The sequence below is a fragment of the Haliotis asinina genome, chromosome 3 (assembly GCF_037392515.1).
Source record: "Haliotis asinina isolate JCU_RB_2024 chromosome 3, JCU_Hal_asi_v2, whole genome shotgun sequence".
Taxonomy (NCBI): Eukaryota; Metazoa; Mollusca; class Gastropoda; order Lepetellida; family Haliotidae; genus Haliotis; species Haliotis asinina.
Window position 1 is genome coordinate 27568049 of NC_090282.1, and position 20131 is coordinate 27588179.

At 39.6% G+C, this 20131-nt stretch overlaps 2 protein-coding genes across 3 annotated transcripts in view; one reads left to right on the plus strand and one right to left on the minus strand.

Moving 5' to 3' along the window:
* The window catches only part of LOC137277762 (F-box/WD repeat-containing protein 5-like), a 424418-nt gene that overhangs the window by 32869 nt on the left and 371418 nt on the right, over nt 1-20131 (minus strand). The window lies entirely within an intron of this gene.
* On the plus strand, nt 125-9793 carry LOC137277749 (DNA polymerase iota-like). Of its 2 annotated transcripts, none has more exons than XM_067809664.1 (9): nt 125-321; nt 684-803; nt 1352-1516; nt 2571-2723; nt 3547-3783; nt 5641-5819; nt 6302-6393; nt 7172-7302; nt 7896-9793. In XM_067809664.1, exons 1-9 carry the CDS (start codon nt 204-206, stop codon nt 9776-9778), a joined length of 3078 nt encoding a protein of 1025 aa, XP_067665765.1. In that variant the 5' UTR covers nt 125-203; the 3' UTR covers nt 9779-9793. The 2 variants fall into 2 exon arrangements, with proteins under 2 accessions (XP_067665765.1, XP_067665764.1); XM_067809663.1 differs by having other exon boundaries at nt 132-321; nt 3544-3783.

Consider the following 20131-nt stretch of genomic DNA (forward strand, 5'->3'; position numbering starts at 1 on the left):
TAGCCAAAATGCTCCGATGAATATTGCAGATTATATGTCCAAACTAACAAAACGAAGACAGTTGGCATCGAAATGGTTACGAATTTGACCCTGTATTTGCTCAAATGACACCCAACCTTGAATGGTTTTAAGGGGAGGTAACTTCCGGGGCAGGAAGTAAATGCTGTTGGGCGGGAGGCAGTGTCACTACAAAGTTGTATGACATGTATTCCGACGTTGACAACGATGACGTGCCGTCGGATGGCGAAGACTGGAGTCGACCTGTTGACGAAATGGGAACAGTAACTCAGCCGTCCATTTGCAAAAAAAGGAATACACAATGTAAGCAAGCATATCTATGTTCTCTAGTCTAGTTCATATGAATAAACTCGTATTCCAGGCAAGGTCGAGCACACCTTGGTATAGTGCGAGGTCGTCTAGTTATATGCTGGACTACTCCTGTTGGCGTTGTCACAGTGAAATTGAAAATTCATTCTGTCGTAATTGTTATCTGTCATTAACACGTGTTTCGGGATAGAAATAAAAAGTGACAGTGTCGGTGAAGATTGTGCCTGGCTATTGTAGCAACGATTTGTTAATCCAGGTAATTCTTTGGATCAGAACCATCTGTATTAATTTGGATTAACAAGGTTTGTTGTATGCTGGCTGATGACGTTTTTAAAATCAGGTATATGTTTATGCAGGTGAGCCCATGTTAGTGTCCAAGCTGGGTCACCAGAGAACCATCATCCACATTGACATCGACTGCTTTTACGCCCAGGTTGAAATGATCCGCAACCCTCATCTACGCAAGAAACCTCTGGGTAAGTTAATACGTTCCTGAATGTATGCATGGCTTCTTCTTGAGTTTCCTAACTTGTGTCATGTTGACATGTCCTTAGCACCACATACACAGGGGCTCGTTAGGGTAACCAAGTGGTTAAGTGTTCGGTCACTACGCCGAAGACCTGGGTCTCATTCCCCACATGGGTATAATGTGTGGAGCCCATTTCTGGTGTCTACAGCTATGATATTGCTGGACCTTTGCTAGAAGCGGCGTAAAACCACACCCATTCACTCTCTTGTTCCCTTATACACAGTGTCTACTTATCTCTTACAAACATGGCAAATGCTGTCTCACTCAGTTGTTAATGTAATCATTATAACACCTGTTCTTTACCTGCCATAAGGCTCTAATATTGTTAAATGCGCATCGGGAACAAATACCATGGTTACAGTTTGAGACTGATAAACACCATTTTGTAAATTACTTACTTAACCTGAACCTTTTAGAGCACTTGCATCAATATAGGAAATGTCTGTGTTTAGAAATACTGACTTTGGTTTTATTGATTTCTTCCTTCAATGCAAGGGATACAACAGAAGTACATCATCGTGACCTGTAACTACGTGGCAAGGGAGAGAGGGCTGACAAAGCTGATGAGTATCAAAGATGCTAAGGAGAAATGCCCAGATCTTGTTCTGGTCAATGGAGAAGACCTTACACACTACAGAGAGATGTCTTACAAGATATCAGGTATCCCTCTTAAGGGTAGCTAAGCTTGGACTTGTTGGCAGGTTCAACTACGAGTTAACTATGAGGACTTCAAAGTAAGGCTGTAACGATTCAGTTCAATTCATTGAAAATTGAATCTGAAACCTTTGTTGTGATTTTCTATAATCATTATCACTATTTTGATTTGATACTTGAATAGCAGCCAGAATGTAAGTTTTACTTCAACTGGAGCAGTTTCGACTGCTGAAATAAGGCGAAACCTGATTGGTTGATGTCAGGCGAACTGTCCAATAGCAATTGCTGTTAGTAGACATCACCAAGTTGACAATGCATTTCATAATTAAAAAGCCGACTCTGGAAGTTAAATGAAATCTGATGTTTATACTTGCGTAAAGAATCGAATCAACAATGATGGAATGAAAGATCCAATCGAATATCAAAAATCTATTCAAGTCAAGATCTGGGTGAATCATTGCAGCCATACTTCAAGGAATAGTTTGTTGGCCTACCGCAAGTGTTTATGATATGTCTGTCTTGCAGTGAAGTATTATTGAAATGTGCACATTACTTGTTGGCTACAATTGGTCTACACAAATGACTGATTTATATTAAAGGTGTTTCTCTTTAGGTTGACATTAATGTCAAAATTTTACTAACAACATTGGGCTGTTTTATCTGCTTTCTTTTGATGACTGTGTCATGAACAACTCACTCTTTAAACAAGACTCAAGTGTCTGTTATGATTGAGAATGTTGTTCTAGTTTGATAGCTCAATTTCTAAGATCTAATAAAATACACAGTTATACTTTTTCCAATGAATACAAAACCTGGAAATGAAAAGTGTGGCAGTAATAGACATATGCCCTCAGCAGTGTCCCACAGATCAACTGTCATTGCTGCCATGTACCAAGTTACTTTGTCTCAGTCATAACGCTAAAGCATTAGCTCTTGGTCCAGAAACTGAAAACAATGAAAGTATTTGTTTATTATGGTGAAAACAGTGTTGAATGGTCATGGGTGTTATCCCATTTGCCTTGCTCACCTCAAAATATCAGCACCACAAATATTTTTTCAGAATTTCTACAGAAGTACACTGCCAAGGTTGAAAGATTGGGTTTTGATGAGAACTACCTTGATGTGAGTGACATGGTTGAGCAACGTCTTGCACTCAACGATTACACTCACCAAACTACTGGCTTTTTGTATGAGGCTGAAACAGAGGCTCCAGGTATTGATAAACACTTCCTTATGGGGACACTTAAACATGGCCATGTTGGTTCAGTGAATAATGGTGTTCCTTCATTAAGGTTTTAAAAATTAAAACTTCTGCATGTATTGTTTTTAAGTTCTCCACTTTCAGTTAATTTTGCATAGATACTGAAATGGGTTTTTTTTAAGAATTAAATTTGTGACAAGAGATGCTTTCCTTTTTTTTCCTGAAGTGAGTTTTTAGCGACAAATATGAGCATGATCTGTGAACTGCTATTCACAGGAAATGACACATGAAAATTCGGGTTAGCATTGGTGTTCAGCAACCCAACAGGATCGGGTGGTCAGACTCACTGACTTAGTTGATGGATTTCAACATGTCCCAATATTTTATGCTGCAGAATTGCTGATGCACCTTTAAGCAAACTATACTCACTCAGTAACTGCGGTGGAGGGGTAACCAAGTGGTTAAAGCGTTGCTTGTCAAGCTGAAGACCCCGGTTCAATTCCCCATATGGGGACAATGTATACAGCCCATTTTTAGTGTCCCCTGAAATGATATTGCTGAAATGTTGGTAAAAGCGGTATAATTGTAAAACCTTATCCACTCACTTACTCACCAAGTGCTTAGATGGATGCTCATTGTGTCGATCACAAGATTGACTGGTTCAGATATGAATATTTACAGATCTTGTCATATGGCTGAAAAATTGAGTGTCAATAAAAACAACAAACTAACAGTTTATCCTGATTACATTTCTAGACCTGTCTGCTCTTTGTGTTGACAGAGCTTCAATACTTCTTCGAGCCATGTTAAACCTAACTCCAATGTTTATCAGCAGTCTCTGCATGCTCATGTGGGTGCCGCCTCCGTCTGGCAGTTGGGTCGCAGATAGCAGCAGACATCCGAGAAGCTCTTCACTTGGAGCTTGGTATCACCTGCTGTGCTGGCATAGCTCACAACAAACTGTTGGCAAAGCTTGTAGCAGGGAAACACAAGCCCAACAAGCAGACCACCCTGTTCCCGGACAGAGTCTTAACACTCCTGTCATCACTGTCCCAGACGAGAAGCTTACCAGGTAATCTCAATATGTCATAAAAAAACCTCAGAAACCACTAGACCCAGTTTTCCATATGGCTACCATGTCTGATCTGTTAATCCATTCGTCATTGTATATTATTATTATCAATCTAGTTTACATAGGAATCAATCAGGTTATGTTCAGATAACCTGACAAGTCAAGAGATTTTATTTTGTGACAAGGTATATGTTGCTGAAACTTTGCTTTTTTGAGTGATCGTTCCTAACTATTGTGCCTCTGGCCCCCACGGTGATATTGCTTGAATGTTGCATCAGGCAATGGGATGTTGTAACCCCTGAAACCTTGTCACTCACACATTTATTGCTATTATGTGTTATAGCTGTGGAAATGAATACTGTAAACTGTCTTATTTCTGCGCCTTTAAATTTTAGCGAGTGATGGTCACTAAACCTTTTCGCACCTTATTATTTTCGCGAGGTGATCTTGTTACAGGGGCGTCTCTGAATGTTTTTACATGACAGGCAGGTGCGTGACCTCTGGACTGTTATAAAATGAACAGATTTGCGAAGTGATCTTACAACAAATTAATGTAATTGATTTCAGAATTAATCCTTTTTAATTAGGTGCTAGAGCAATGAAAATAGAATGTGATTGAGCCGTGTTAATCCAGATTAGCCCAGCGGTGACACGTGATTGAGCAATGACACCTGTATTGTTTTTGTGTCTTTGATTTACCTGAACAGAGTGTATGATATATCTATATTATCGCATGTATTTATTCACGTGTCATGAAGTCTGACGCAAAGTTCGCGAAAATTAAACGGTTGTGAAAATTTGGCTGTTTACAGTAATCAAAACCAAAACTGCAGGGATTCAACTTGCCACAGGGCAAGTGACTTCAAGAAAGTAACTTGTCCTGACTAATTTTCCACTTGTCCTGATTTCATGATGCAGTGTTTGATGTGAATGTTTACAGGACTATTTATTGAAGAGTGATAAATCTCAAAGAACAATAGGTGTAAATTACTATCTTTGCGAAATGTAATAGCTACATTATGAGCAGACATGAAATGAAATCCAAGTCTCTTTGCAGTTTGAAACCCTAAGTGCAAATTACTTAGTAGCCCACGGACAAGTTAGATACCATTATTTGATTACCTGAAATGAAAACGGACTTGTCCCAAGCACGGAGCGATGGGAATTTTGAACCCCTGAAAACATAAAACTCAAACCAACAAAACAAACTAATGTGTCCCCAGACAGCGCTGACACAGTTCCAATTTGATTTTAGTTATTGAATATTAAAAATGTTTCTTACTGTCCATACATAAATTTGTTACCACATTTTTGTAAGAAGCCGAAAGTTATGTCAGACGTCTGCAAATTTGAACATGGCAATCATTATTTCTTTGATCTTCTGCTGATCTTTGGAGCCTTGTGGCTCTATTTGGTTGTTGTTTTATTTATTTGTTTTTTCGGATTGGAGGGGTCTAGAGAAAAATGGTAAAGATATGTTAAATTTTACAGGGGTCCTTGCTGGTAGTATGAGAGTCCTGTAAAGTACTGAAATGGTGTAGAGTAGTGTCATCATCTCAGTTGACTGAAGATAGCGCCATAATGATGGAATAATCTGTATCTGCCTGTGTATCTCCACCTTTGAGTCTTGCCAGCTATGTGATGGAAGTTGGATTTACCAAATCCAGACCAGATGACCTTCGGATCAACTACTACTGCCTTCTGACAGACACAGTATCAACCTAATCACTGATTTGGACCATCGGAGCCATTTGTGGGTACCTTACACCCAGCACTGATTTCTGGGTACCCATGGTAACCTGGTATAGCCACTCCAATTAATTGCCAGCTTCACACACATCTTGTGCATTGTTGCAGGAGTCGGAGGGAACACGTCCAGGAAGTTAGCCGAAGCTGGCATCCACACTGTGAGAGACTTACAGGAATGTGACATGTCTACATTGACAGAAGAGTGTGGTACTACCATGGCAATCACCATCAAACAGCTGAGTCATGGAGTGGATGACTCACCTGTAGTGCAGTACAGTCGTCCACAGGTGTGTAGATATTCTAAGGTATTTCCGGCAAATGAAACCAGGTGATCTCCTGCTTTATTTACCTACATTAACAAACTTGTTGTCACAGTTTTGACAGCTTGTCTGCCAGAGTATACAGTAGACCTTCAATGATGTAAAGTGCTTTAAATGAATTAGTTTGTTTCAACCAGACAATGCTGACAAATGAAGAACACAAGACGCTCTCTTTGTAGAGTGTTGATTTGTCGTGAGTTCTTTCTATTGTCTGTTTGGGTTTCGACAAATTATGAAATAACTCAAAATTAGGAAAAGTGCATAAGTCATAGAAAAGACACATGGTCATGAAATCTCTGTAGCCAACAGGATCTGGAATCTGACATTTTTGTATCGATTGCGACAAAAGTTGTTCAAGAAACCTTCATCTGCAAAGGTACTGGTTAAGGATGAATAGTCATTTGAAGGAAGACACATGTTATGCTGTGAGTATTTTGTTTTATTATCAGACAATCAGTGATGAGGATTCCTTCAGAAAGTGCAGCACCCTAGTGCAGGCTCAGCAGAAAATAGACGAGTTATTATCCAGTCTCATTAAAAGGTATGATAGCGCTCAGTGCAAGTTGCCAAGACTTGCAACTTCGAGTGAGTGAGTGAGTGTGGTTTTATGCCGCTTTTAGCAATATCACAGGGGAAAACCAGAAATAAGCTTCACATATTCCAGCTGAATCTAGTTCTTCATTGTCACAAGTGAGAATTTTACCAGGTCCCTTGCACCATTTTAAAAAAACCCCAGAAAAGTGTAATGCATGCTTCCTTTCACCTAGATGAAAAAATTTTCCATAGCTCACTTGGTTGTAGTTGAGCGGAAGAGTGATTTACCAGGTAGCATTCATTGTTGCACCATTCTGTTATTGGTTAGAATGACATTACCATTGGAATGACATAAAAATGGATTTCTGCCTAAATTATTCATAAGCTAGTCTTCAGATAAGTTGATGAAAAGTCATCATTTATAAAAGTCAAGTACATGCTGTGTGTTGTCTGTGCATTTTCATATAATAAGATGCCGCTGGTTAAATGTATGGGATTCATTTTTGATCCAACAGTTTAACTGATGCTTTTTCCAATTTTGAAATATTTTTAAATACTGTTAGACTTCCATGTAATCAATGTGGACACTAAATGCCTTTACGCTTCGTGTCCAAACTCTTACTCTCAAGTTAGTGAATATGTCTGAATGCGACTCTACATGTGCTATAACCACATACTAAACTATTGCCTTAAAATTAACCTGCTGCCCAAGACGGTTGTGGGAGTAAAAGTTACAGCTGCCATGTAATCATTTTAGATATGTATGTGCTTCTTTTGAAATATAGGTTGGTAGAGGATGGTCGAACTCCGCACACATTCAGGCTCACAGTGCGGAGAGCAGGATTTCAAAAGTATACCAACAGAGAGAGCAAACAATGTCCTGTTCCAGCACACGTCTTCCAGAAAGTTGGAAAAGGTTAGTCTGAGAATGAACAGTATCGATAGTGTCGTCACTTACAATATGCAGATTTATTATCAGAACCCATCAAACAATCAGTAGTTGACTTTGATCATTTCCTTGCCACAAAACTCATGTGGGCAATACTGTGACACAGTCTTAACTTTGTGTAAACGAATTAGTTGTGATTCAGACAGTCGAAGATACTTCCTGTCGAGAACTGACAGATCGAAGCGAGTGAGTGAGTTTTTTTTTACGTTGCACTCAGAAATATTGCAGCTATATGGAGGCCATCTGTAAATAATAGAGTTTGGACCAGACAGTCCAGTGATCAACAGCACAAGCGATTTGGGCAATTGGGCACTGATGACCTGTTAGTCACCTTGTACTTACTGAAGGTCAAAATTATAACCCATACCTTCAGACGGATGGACCTACGAAACTGATGTTTTTGTTGTGTCCACATGCTGTATGTTTCTGTCAAATTGCATGTGATCAATCAGGAACTATAATGAATGGTCCCTCAGAGATCATATCAACACTAGTTACTGTAGTGCAATGTGAGTGCCTACATTAAACCAGGGCATGATATTTTTTAATTATCATTGCAGGTGATGTCTCCTTTGCGCATGAGTACCTGAGAAAAACGGCAATGTCACTGTTTCAAAGAATTATCAATGTGAAACAACCTTTTCATCTCACTCTGATCAATGTTGCCTTTGCAAAGCTGGAGCAGAAACCCAAAAGTGGTATCAGTAGCTTTTTCCAACTCTCTGGAGACAATGATGGAGCAACTGGGCAGATACAGTCCCAGGTGGATCAGAGTGAGGACCTAGCTGCAGAATCAAGGCCTGTGAAGAACGAAGTCAGTGGACACTCATCTGACAAGTGTTGCAGGCTAAATACAGGTGTCTGTCACTTGAATGATGAATGTGTGGATCAAGCTGGAGACAGTTCAGATATAGCAGTTATATCAGACAGTGATACAAGTGTATCATTAAATCATTCAGTTCAACATAAGTCTGTTTTGGGTGAAAACAGTTTGTCATCTCATGTGAAATCTGATAAAGATAGGATTGGTTTCTTGACAAAAAAAGTGACATCAGAACTGGAAGAAGTATACAAAGTTTCAGATCTGTTATGTTTGAACACATTTGAAAATAATGAAAAGCCAGGAATAGTGTTCAAAGCACAAACAGTTGAACAGTTAAAGGAATTCAATTCAATGTCCGAGGAACAAAAAGCAACTTCCCAAACTCTTTGTGATGCTGATGTTCACAGTGGAGGAATGTCACCTTTATCAAGCACCACTGCCTCCTGTCAGCATCATTGCCTGTCCACAGTTGACCAATCCATGGCTGGCACTCCTTCACTTCCAGCAGGTATTGATGTGGAAGTGTTTCACCAGCTGCCACCAGACATGCAGGAGGACATTCTATCCGACTGCCGATTAACAAGGTCAGGCCGTCACAGGTCAGATCACTCCATCAGACAACAGAGAGGAAGAACACAAATGAAAAGAAAACCACAGAACTGGTCATCTGGACCTGGTACCTTACTTATGTCAAGTGATGTCAGAGATGAGTGCTCCACTGGGTTAAAAACACCTGTGGAAGGAAAACTGGGTGATGTGGGAGGTGTTGATTCTGCTGATGAGGTCAGCCCGTTCAAGAAGAAGAAGAGGCTGTTTAGTCCAAGGAAATCTCGGGACACTGCTTTGACTACGTTGACAAGTAGTGATGATAACAATAACATGTTTACTGACTCACAGAGTTCTAAATGTACGGCAGATTTTGCTTCTGCTGAATTGGAAACATGTAACAACTTGTGTGAACAGGATGGAAGGAGTGAAGTTGACATTTTACCAGAATCAGCATCAGTTTCTCTTCCACAGTTTGACATGTTTGATTATGAGAGCACTGTGGATTCAGTGATCAGCAGCTCGAGCAACTCATTACAGTTCACTGAAAGTACAAAGTCAAAGATTCATGTGAATTCCATGTCAGGGACAAATCCCAAATATTTGTCCGCTACGTCACCATCAACACAGCCACTGCCAACTACAATGTTGGAAGAGGCCATTCAGTCAGTGTCAGCACCAACAACGTTAGCTCCTACATCTCAATTTGTATCAGCAAAACAGCAGAATATCACACTAGCAGCAGACTCCCCAGTACTTGCATCTTCTTCCAGTACAGGAACATCCAATGCAGATGCTGAAGGAGAACCCAGGACCTTCGAGCCTATATTCAAGCTGATGACAGGGCCTGCTCCACCTGTACCACCCAATACAGATCCTGAAGTGTTCCGATCACTCCCGATTGAAATCCAAGCAGAGTTAGCACTTCAGTGGGAATTTGAAAACATGAGAAGTACCTCTTCCCATGTGGGAAAAAGTAGACAATCAAAGAAGAAAAGTCCAAAGATCTCAAAAAGCACCACACCTAAATCCACAACTTTGTTAAATTTTTTCAGATCTGCAAATAAAAAATGACAAATTATCACTTAATTATCTTTCGATCATGTTTTAATGTTGATCATGCTTTATATCTATACATGCTATTTATTTGTGAATGAGTGGTGCAATCAATGTATCTACTCCCGCTTTGCCCAGAGTCATTCTGACCATAACGAATGTAATTAACCTCATAATTTGTCCATGCCTGGCTAAATATTGCCAGTTTTCAGTGTGCTGACCCATGGATACTGTTCACCACTAGCAAAACAATTTTAGTCACTGGCCTGTGCTGTAAATTTGCAGTTTTTTCCTGCAGTTGACTAACACTGTTCACCAATTTTAGAACTGTCTGTATTTAAAAATCAGTAATCAATAATCAAATCCTTTGAGGTGAACTTTCTTCACAGGGCACAACCCATCTATATGGAACCACTGTAGTGCCGTGCCAAATGGTTGTGGTAGTGGTGAGAGTTTATTTTATCACAGGTAAAATGTAGGGCAAATAGGGTATAGAGAATGGACACATTCTCTATGCTGCGCAACCCTGTTTGTGCTACATTTTACCTGTGAGTGTATTGAGGAAGTGTTTAGGGATCTTTACAACTGTCAGCCCGACCACGAGAACATTGCTGTAGGCATGTTCCTTGTCAATCTGAAGTAACTTGTGAAGACTGACTACACACCAGTAACAACCATCTATCAAGAAGCAATTACATGTACTACTATTTCAACATGGCACACACTTTTTGCTGAAATACCTTCAAAAACAACTGCATTTAAAGTAACTGAATATAATGGAAATCGTAAGTCCAGTTCTTTCATTGTCTTTAAAGTTGTTTATACCTACTGCTTAATATATTTTTCTTATGTTCTCAGAGCTCCAAGGCCTGCATGCATCATATTTCATTCCTCCATTTTACAGTCTGCTCTGTACCCAGCTGGAGTCCAAACACTGCTGGTTCATTAAAACATTATCATGTGCATTTTTGTGTACCGGTTAGTATATATATGGAATGAATAACTAAAGGGTAGAACTGACTCAAGATATAATCTCCTTTCAGTGAGTGAGTTTAGTTTTACGCCGCACTCAGCAATATTACAGCTATATGGCGGCGGTCTGTAAATAATCGAGTCTGGACCAGACAATCCAGTGATCAACAACATGAGCATCGATCTGCGCAATTGGGAACCGATGACATGCGTCAACCAAGTCAGCGATCCTGACCACCCGATCCCGTTAGTCAAATCTCCTTTCAAACCTTTTCAAATCCACTTTGTGGTAGTATTAACATTCGTCAATTGTTTGACAAAGGTGCAATTAACGTGACCGTACCCAAACAATATGTCATGGTGTCATCACTGTTTTCTGGTTTCAGTGGTGTAGCCTGGTTAAAGCGTTAGCTTGTCACAACAAAAGAACTAGGTTCGATTCTCCATATGAGTACAATGTCTGAAGTCCATTTTGATGCCCTCCCTCTGTAGCTGGAATATTGCTAATAGCGGTATATAACCATACGACTCTGTTCCATGTGTACCTTTAGGAGCAACCAAGTGGACGGGTATGGACCTGTGGTTAAAGCAATCGCTCGTCACACCTAAGACACAGGTTCTATTCCCCACATGGGTACAATGTGTTAAGCCAATATCTGGTGTTCTCTGTCGTGATATTGCTTAAATATTGGGTCAGAGCTCCTCCCGTTCCCCCATCCCAAATAATAATTACAAATTGGTATATACTAGAATTATTAGCTAAACCTAACACAACCATTACTACAGGATTCACTACAACAACTAAAAGCCTTCAAATTAAGTACAATATATAAGGTTGATTCCGGTTTAAAACCACTAACCGTAGCGTTATGTCTGTTAGTCTGCAGAAGAATATGGGGGAACGGAAGGAACTCTTTCCGAATATTGGCAAAGGCAGGGTAAAACCATGCTTGCTCACTCAAGACCGTTATTTACAGATCACCAAAAAATAACTCTTTCCGAATATTGTCAAAGGCAGGGTAAAACCATCCTTGCTCAATCAAGACCGTTATTTACAGATCACCAAAAAGGAACTCTTTCCGAATATTGGCAAAGGCTGGGTAAAATCATGCTTGCTCACTCAAGACCGTTATTTACAATTCACCAAAAAGGAACTCTTTCCGAATATTGGCAAAGGCAGGGTAAAATCATGCTTGCTCACTCAAGACCGTTATTTACAATTCACCACTTCAATAGCAAAGGTAACTGTTAACAAGGTGGAGAGGAAGAACAACAAATAGCATGGGTGATGAAGCCAACAAGGAGAATGTAATAGCATTTATTTTGCAAAACAGAAACCTGAATTTGCGAACACGCTTTGAAGGCTTATGTCAACGCAGCTGTTGTATACATGATTTACATAGGCTGGATACATAACATAATTGAATGAAAAACGCAACAACTAGAAGTACAGGAATAATATTGGGGAAATGGACACCTGTACACAATGTCATTAACAGGATGACTTTTATTACGTTAAAATACTTTAACGTAAGGAGTTTGTTATGGGTAGAAATGCCACTACGGTAGTTATTTAAATGAACTCTGCCCCGGCATGTACCTTGTAAGGGTCATTAACGTATACATAATCTCACTTCTGATATTCTCAACGCTTTTCAATTTTCCACTACCCCCAAAACCGACCATATTTGCGACCGTTGTACCATAAGGTGAAATGGCGCAAGAACAGTGAGTACTGATAACTGATGTGATGATAACGGGTTAAGAGTAACGGTCCTCTAGTTTGCCGGCTAGAGTCAGTTTTCAGTTAGTAGTTGTCACCACAGGCGTTCGTGTCATTGCGAGGATTAAAGATTTTATTTAGCATGAAAATTTTGAGATGACCCCTGACTTGGGGGTTCGCGGAGCTTGAAACAGTATGCAGGCCCAGAGTATGAGGTCGTGAGCAGTAGTCTAATCATGGTTGTGTACACAATCAAGTAAATAATCTACACCTTACATAACAAAATACTTGATGATTGTGGTAAGTTTCTGTCGCAGAGACAGCTCAATGTCTGGTATATTGACACCTGTCTGTCTGCTAAAGACATTATGTAATACACAACTTCAATCACTGAACTGCAATTTGAACTGAACACCTAGGAGACTATATAACATAAACAAAATAAATTGATATATGACACGTGCACCAGAGTCCTGTCTCTGTCACATTATATAATTGCATTACGTAACGCTGAGACTGACTCGGCTCTCTATGAGATGTGTTACTGCTACTCCAATAAACACGCTGAGCAGATAGAGTGCTGGAAATCCATATGTTGTGATTGTGCCTACACCATTCTTTGGATAATCGACTGTTTGATCATCTGATTTGGGGTCGTTAGAAATGCGATCGATTATCTGCAATTGATCAATACTATCATCTGGCAGTCCAAATCCATTAATGAAAGTAAGAAAGAGCGTTCCCACCTGGGGTGGATATACATATCTAAAATCACGTTTCAGATCATTTAATATATTTCTCTTTTCGATTACTTGTATTCTTTGTTTGAAGTACATAAACACTGCCAGTGCTAACCGAAAATTGTTTTCAAATTTCGTTGTCTTTGGTATGTACCTGAACCACCCGCGGATTACACAGTCGTTTTCTTCAGGCTTGAGTGCACCAGCAAGGAAGCTGCTGATGTTCAGTAATTCAATGTCAAATTTAGTTTCGTATTCGTCCGAACTTACGAGCATAAGCCTGATAGTAAATGGTATCATTTCAAATCCCTCATTTTCCCAGTCTTCTTCAATAGGACACGTACTTGAAATAACATCCCCTAACTCACAGACACTCATAGTGGACGAAAGTGGAATGTCATTTACCCTTGCGAATCCCAGCCCCCATGCTTTCATGTCGCCATTCCATATCAAAATGCTTTTGTCATAATGATTGTAAAAGAATACGCTCTTTTCGTTGTAACCCTCATCTCTCACCTCGACGCAGACGTCTGGCAATGTCAGGTTGTTCTTGCACTGGTAGCAGTGTGCGTTGGCGTATAACTCATGCGGACTTGACATGGCTCTCATGTAGGACGTGTAAGAGGAACACTCACGTATGAGTTCATCTGAGCTTGTGTTGGAGCATGACCGTATGGCCCCTTTCAAGCAAGGACGTCTGTTAATGTCTGCTGGTCTTTGGACTCTCGTTTTGCATTTCCCAGCTCGTATCTTTTCTATCAGTGTTTCAAATGTGACGGGAAAGACCGAACACAACACTCGAGCGGTCCATCCTTTCAGGCTTTCAGCGCCATTACATACAGCGCAGTAGATGTTCCGATAATTCAAACCTGAAATCGATAGCACTTTTTTATTTCAGCGTTCATATGCATTATACATTTGCTCTCTCTCTCTCTCTAACGAAAACGACATCGGTGACTTTGTGTTCTTGTTAGTCATGGAGACTTCACCTTCTGAGACAGGACGTAACCAGTAAAATTTGAAAATTAAACGAGACTTACCTGTAAAGTGAAGTTTGATAAAAATTCTCCGAGGTACCAGAGCAAAATTGAGATCACGTGAGATTGCGCATGCGCAAAAGGGTTTCAGTCTTTAAAGCTAGTACTGTGAACTAATGGATACCCCAAAGAAAAAAAGAGAAGAGGGTGGGAGGGAGTGGCATGTGATCTCACTTGTGCCCTGGTACATATCATTAATATGATTCAGCATATCCTTAATTCAGTTCGCGATATCTTCAATTTTATTGGAGATATCGATAATTATCTCAATTCGAGATATCTGCCGTTCAATACAAGATATCTTCAATTCAATTCAAGATATCTTTAAAACCTTGATAAAAGTGAAAACGGCTTGCCATACTCGCTCACCTGTGTGATGCCTCGCTGAGAAGCGCACTCGCCGATTCTATAAATAGACTCAACGCTCTGAGAACCCTCTCGCTGTAAAGAAATCGATCTTCAAGCTCTGTAACTTTGTCAAGAACTTTGTTGATGACTGCCATTTGATTTTTCTCCATCATTTGAAATGCCCGTGTGAAAAAACGGCACCCTTGTGGGTACTTACTCTAGTTGAATGTTTGTCACTTTGACCACTGGTCCCATCCGGACCCCCGATAGAGATACCATCAAAGTTATCACAGTCAACATTCGGGGTTGTTTCCTCTGAAACAATTTCTCAACCAGTGTATACTTCAGGGTCTAATACAAATTCATTGTCTCGACTCCCGCTTTCGGGCAGACGAAGACTGACCCAACAATTCACTCTGTAATTTTGCCATGATGGCCGTATCCCGAGTTGGCGATGGAGAGGGGAGAAGTCAAGTGGACCGAAGAACAAAACAAATTGGCACTTACATGCCGTGAGCGTGAATGGAAAGCGTGTCCAAAGTTTGGGAGTAGTGCACTTTACCGGGCGCACTTTTTCCTACTTTTTGTTTCAGATGGATATACTCGCACCAAAAGTAAACCAGCCCTAACCTTTACTCACTAACCCTAAGGATCTAGAAGGGGGTGCCCAAGGGCTAAGGATACCGCAGCGCGCTCATTAGCAAGCGCTCAGCAGTCCCGGGGTAGCACCCGCGGTAAATTGCACTCTAGCCCAAAGTTCTAAGAAGGCAAATCCAAAAATCTACGAGAGTCACAATGCACAAGAACGCGCCAATTCCAAAAATTAGAAGAGCTGATGATAATGGCTTCGACGAACACCAGAGTTCACATTTGCACTGAAATTCGTTTGCGCATGTGCAATCTCATGTGGTCTCTCACGTGGCCTGGTACTGAAGGAGAACTTCACATGGTTCTTGCCACCGATGAAAAGGACTCATTTCTTCGAGATGTTTGAAAGACATATTTATAGACATTTAGACAGTGCTCAGTCTTTTTACCTAACATTGCATGGCCCTGCAATATCCGTCAGATACTGGTCCAACTGACAACGCTGACAGTCTTACCTCCATACAAGGGTTACACTATGTTTCCGACAGCCGTGTTAGCCCCTTGTTCACGAAACGTCTCGGTTGATACATGTCATCGGATCCCAGGTACGTAGAACGATGTCATAACGTCGATTATATACAGACTGTCGTCATATAGCTAGAATATTGCTGAGTGTGGCGTCAAACAAACCAACCAGCCATTTTAAGAGTTGTTGCTATGAATAATGTCAGCGATTTTAAAAGTTCCCTTGAGCTCGCGCACTTATCCCGGCACTATGCCTCTCCACTATGAAGTATTTCTAAAGTTAAGACTTACCTGTTGACGTGTCCGTGACGGGGATGTTGTCAACTGTGCTGTTGAGTAAGTACGTGTTGTGACACTTGTCTCTTATGGTAGCATTCGAGTAACCAACCGGGCACCTGTTGATGAATCTCTCCAAACCACTGTCTGTCTCATAGCAATCGGTGTTGGTGAGGGAGGAGAGGGGAAAATGCTGTGACGATGGTTTACACACAGTCTGCAAGGTTATAAAGGATGATGAAAAGGTGAGTGGTCTGTTGGTTAGGCGTGTGTGTGAGTTCTTTTTACGCCGCACCTAACAATATTCCAGCTCTATGACGGTGGTCTGTAAATGATCGACTCTGGACCAGACAATCCAGGGATCAACAGCATGAGCATCGATCTGCGCAATTGGGAACCGATGACATGTGTCATGTGATGTGTTTCACGTCGCTTTTAGCAATATTCCAGCAATATCACGACGGGTGACACCAGAAATCGGCTTGATACATCGTACCCATATAGAGAATCGAACCCAGGTCTTCTGCGCTTAACCACTAGACTACCCCACTGGCCTATCCGCATGTGCATGACAAATGATTTAACATGTAAACTTCCGGTGAAAGGAATCGGATTGGTGAATAAGCATAAGTTTATATAAATGCGACTCCGGGTTACAGTGGAAAGAGGAGTGGACATGCCATAATGAATGTACAATATGAATGATATGCAATGTTGCAAAAACGAGAAGTAGTGCAAATCGTTGTTAAACAGTATACATATATGTATGTCATACAAGCAGCTATTTTGGATCAAATCTGCCCGTTAAATTTATCAACGAGTGCACTGAAATGAAAAGTTCTTTATTTTCTATTGAGGAGCGTTTTTTTTTTTTTTGTTTTCAAGCAAAATTGAATTTAGGTCGAAACCCTTTGTGTAAAAATACATAATTTGGCGTGTATCGTTGAAAAGAGTACACGAAAAGAAATAATGAGCACAGTCTTCATAATTATAGCCACAAGAGCGAGGTGATGTTGGAGATATAAATCTTTCATGTTTGTGCGCATTAAGGTCACTGCATTGAAGTCGGAGACGAGAATGTATTATCTGACAGAATCTGCTTCCGACGTTTAAGTCAGTATTACTGTAGATAGGTGAATAGTTCGAAATTGCATTTTTGAATAACGACGGGCTCTGCCATTCTTTGTTTGGTTGGTAATGAATTCCACAATTTAACAGTACACGGGAGCGGACCTAGCGAAATTTACAGATTGTTTATAGTTTGAAGGTTTGAATCATCGCACAGATTATGACCAACGCCAAATGATATTCTAGGTTGCTAAGATAACTTGATGTAGTGTTATTAACCATGTTGTGAAACATTGTCATTTCATGAAAGTATGTTCTACGGCAAAAGAGGTGATAATTGGCTTCTTTGTATATGTTATGGTGACTGGTACCACGATCTGCACCACACATAGCTCTCAAAACATCGAGATTGAGCTTTTCAAGTATACGTGCTTGCTGTTTGGTACAATTATCCCATATATGTGTGCAATAATATAATAAAAAACTGGTAATATGAAATGTTTGTACATGGTTTCTAGTGTTTTCCGGTTTATACGATATTTTAGACTTGTTAGACAATTCACCATTGGTGCAACCTTTTTAGCACAATCGTCAATGTGCTCCTTTCATGAGCAATCATGCTGGAATATAACACCGGAATGTTTATGACTTTGAACGGATTTAATGACATTGCCATTCATGGTTAGATTCGACATTGAAGTCGGTTGCAACTTACGAGTAAAACGTACTGATTCTGTCTTATTGGGATTAAAAGGTAATTGCCATTTTTCTGCCCATTCCGAAATACGCTGTAAATAATCGTTCATTACTATAGTATTTACATCTGGGTCATCAATGATTGTATATAAAGAAGTATCATCCGCAAAAAGGCGTATATTGCTGTTTATACGTTCAACAATATGATTTATATAAATAATAAACAAGAACGGCCTCAATAATGAACCCTGTGATACTCCAGCAGAAACAGCTTTATTATCAGATCTAAATCATTAATTACGACACGCTGTTCTCTATTTTCAAGATAAGTCTCAAACCATTTTTATAATTTACCCCATATTCCCTATCTCTCTAACTTATAACATCACAAAATACTGCTCTAATTTCTTTTCCTTTATCTACAGCCCCGGCAATGAAATTATATAAATACGTCAGTTGATTAACAGTAGAATCTCATGCTTTGAATCGGGACTGGAGATGAGAAAGTGTGTCATTATCTCTAAAATAACTGAACACGTGTTTGAAAACATACTTTTCAAAGATTTTTGCCAGACAACGTGTGAGTGCAACGGGTGTATAACTGGAACAGTCGTTAATACGACCTATTTGTGAATAGGGACGACAGAAGCTTCCTTCCAAACTTGGGGAAAGGTATATATTTTCGGAAAGGGATTGGTTAAATGCATCTGATAGAGGAGCAGCTTGAAGTCGAGCATTTGTTTTTAGAAATATATTGCCTATTGCCTTTGTGGTATCCACTGAATAAAGAATATCATGAACTTCGTTTGGGTTCAGATAAACTTCAATTGAAGAATTATCAGTATACGACATAACTTCTTCAATATCCCTGTCTGGATAACTAACGTTTGTTTGATTTGTGAAATATTCATTCATTATATTTGCATTTTCGGTGTTATTGTTATGAAGTAGATCATTATTAAGTACTGGAGGAAAAGAGCTTCATGAAGATTTGCCTTTTGTATAATTTTTAAGAAGAAACCCCAGACTTTCTTTCCATGCTTGTCATTAATCAATCTATCAATTTTGTCTGTATATAATCGTTTTGCCATTCTGACGGATGATATAGCTTTATTTCAGTAAAGTCTGAATTTTGTCCAATCGGAAGGCAAGTTGCGCCGTTTAGCAAACTTGTGTAAGCGATTTCGTTTTAGGATCAAATGCATTCATTGTTCACCCATAGCACGTCATTTGGTCTAATAGTGACAGCTTTGTTTGGCACGTGTTTGTTACATAAATTATTTAAGGTATTGTTTAACTGACATGCTACTTGATTTACATTACCAGAAGAAAGTATTTTATTCCAATCAAAAGTGGTAAGTTCATCAGCAAGGCCTTCGATGTCGGTTGAGGCATAATCATAGATTCTTCATTTATATGTGACTGTTTTAGTTATTGTTTCCTTCAAAGTAACATACACAGGACAGTGATCACAGGACAGTGATCTAACCATGATTCCGTACTACGAATGACGTCATATGATTTCAGTTCAGCCTGGAGTATATCTAGTTTATCTCTAAGACTACATACGTTCAAATGCATTATCTTTAGATCATTGTTTCGTAATCGTCCTGGATTTGGGTGAACATTACCACAAATCAACAGAAGAAGAATGATAATCAGAGAAATTTGTTTGCTAAAAAGACACAGTATCGAGATTTGATAACACTGTTTTCTAAATTTACAGGCAGATGCTGTGAATATGACTAACAAATGAGCCCACCGCTTGTCTATATTGCATGATATCAATCATTTTCCAGGATGGAAATACAAATGTTCTGTTGGGTGGGCTCATACAAAGATATCCGGTGACAATTTAAACTAAACATTTTCTAAACATGTATATACTACACGTATGACGTACAGTTATTTGGCATTAGGCAAAATGTTGATACACATAATACAGGACAGTTTCAGTTCTGAAGAGCAGTGAAGCAGTGTAGTTCCTTGTTTTAAGAAATAAGTTGTAACAATAGCTATCAGTGATATAATACGTTAAAAGCGAAAGTAGAATGATGCCACAAAATGAAAGCTTCATCTGCAGTAAAAGAGGGAAAATGATGGTATAATTGAGACGCAAGGCAATCTGACGTGTATTTCATTAAGACACGTATTGCATGAACATCTGTCAGGTGGTGGCGTGTACTGACTGGAAGGTGAATCAGGGCGGATGTTGATAAATTAATAAATAATAATAATAAATAAATTAATAGATAAATTTCACAGTGAGTGAAGTTGCAGTTGTAATCCATATTAGGATGATTTTGATCGAGACAGATTAACAAGAAATGTACATATCAAATAGCACAAAGTGTAACTACCCATGTTGAAGCAACATAAAATTCGCTAATGTAAACAT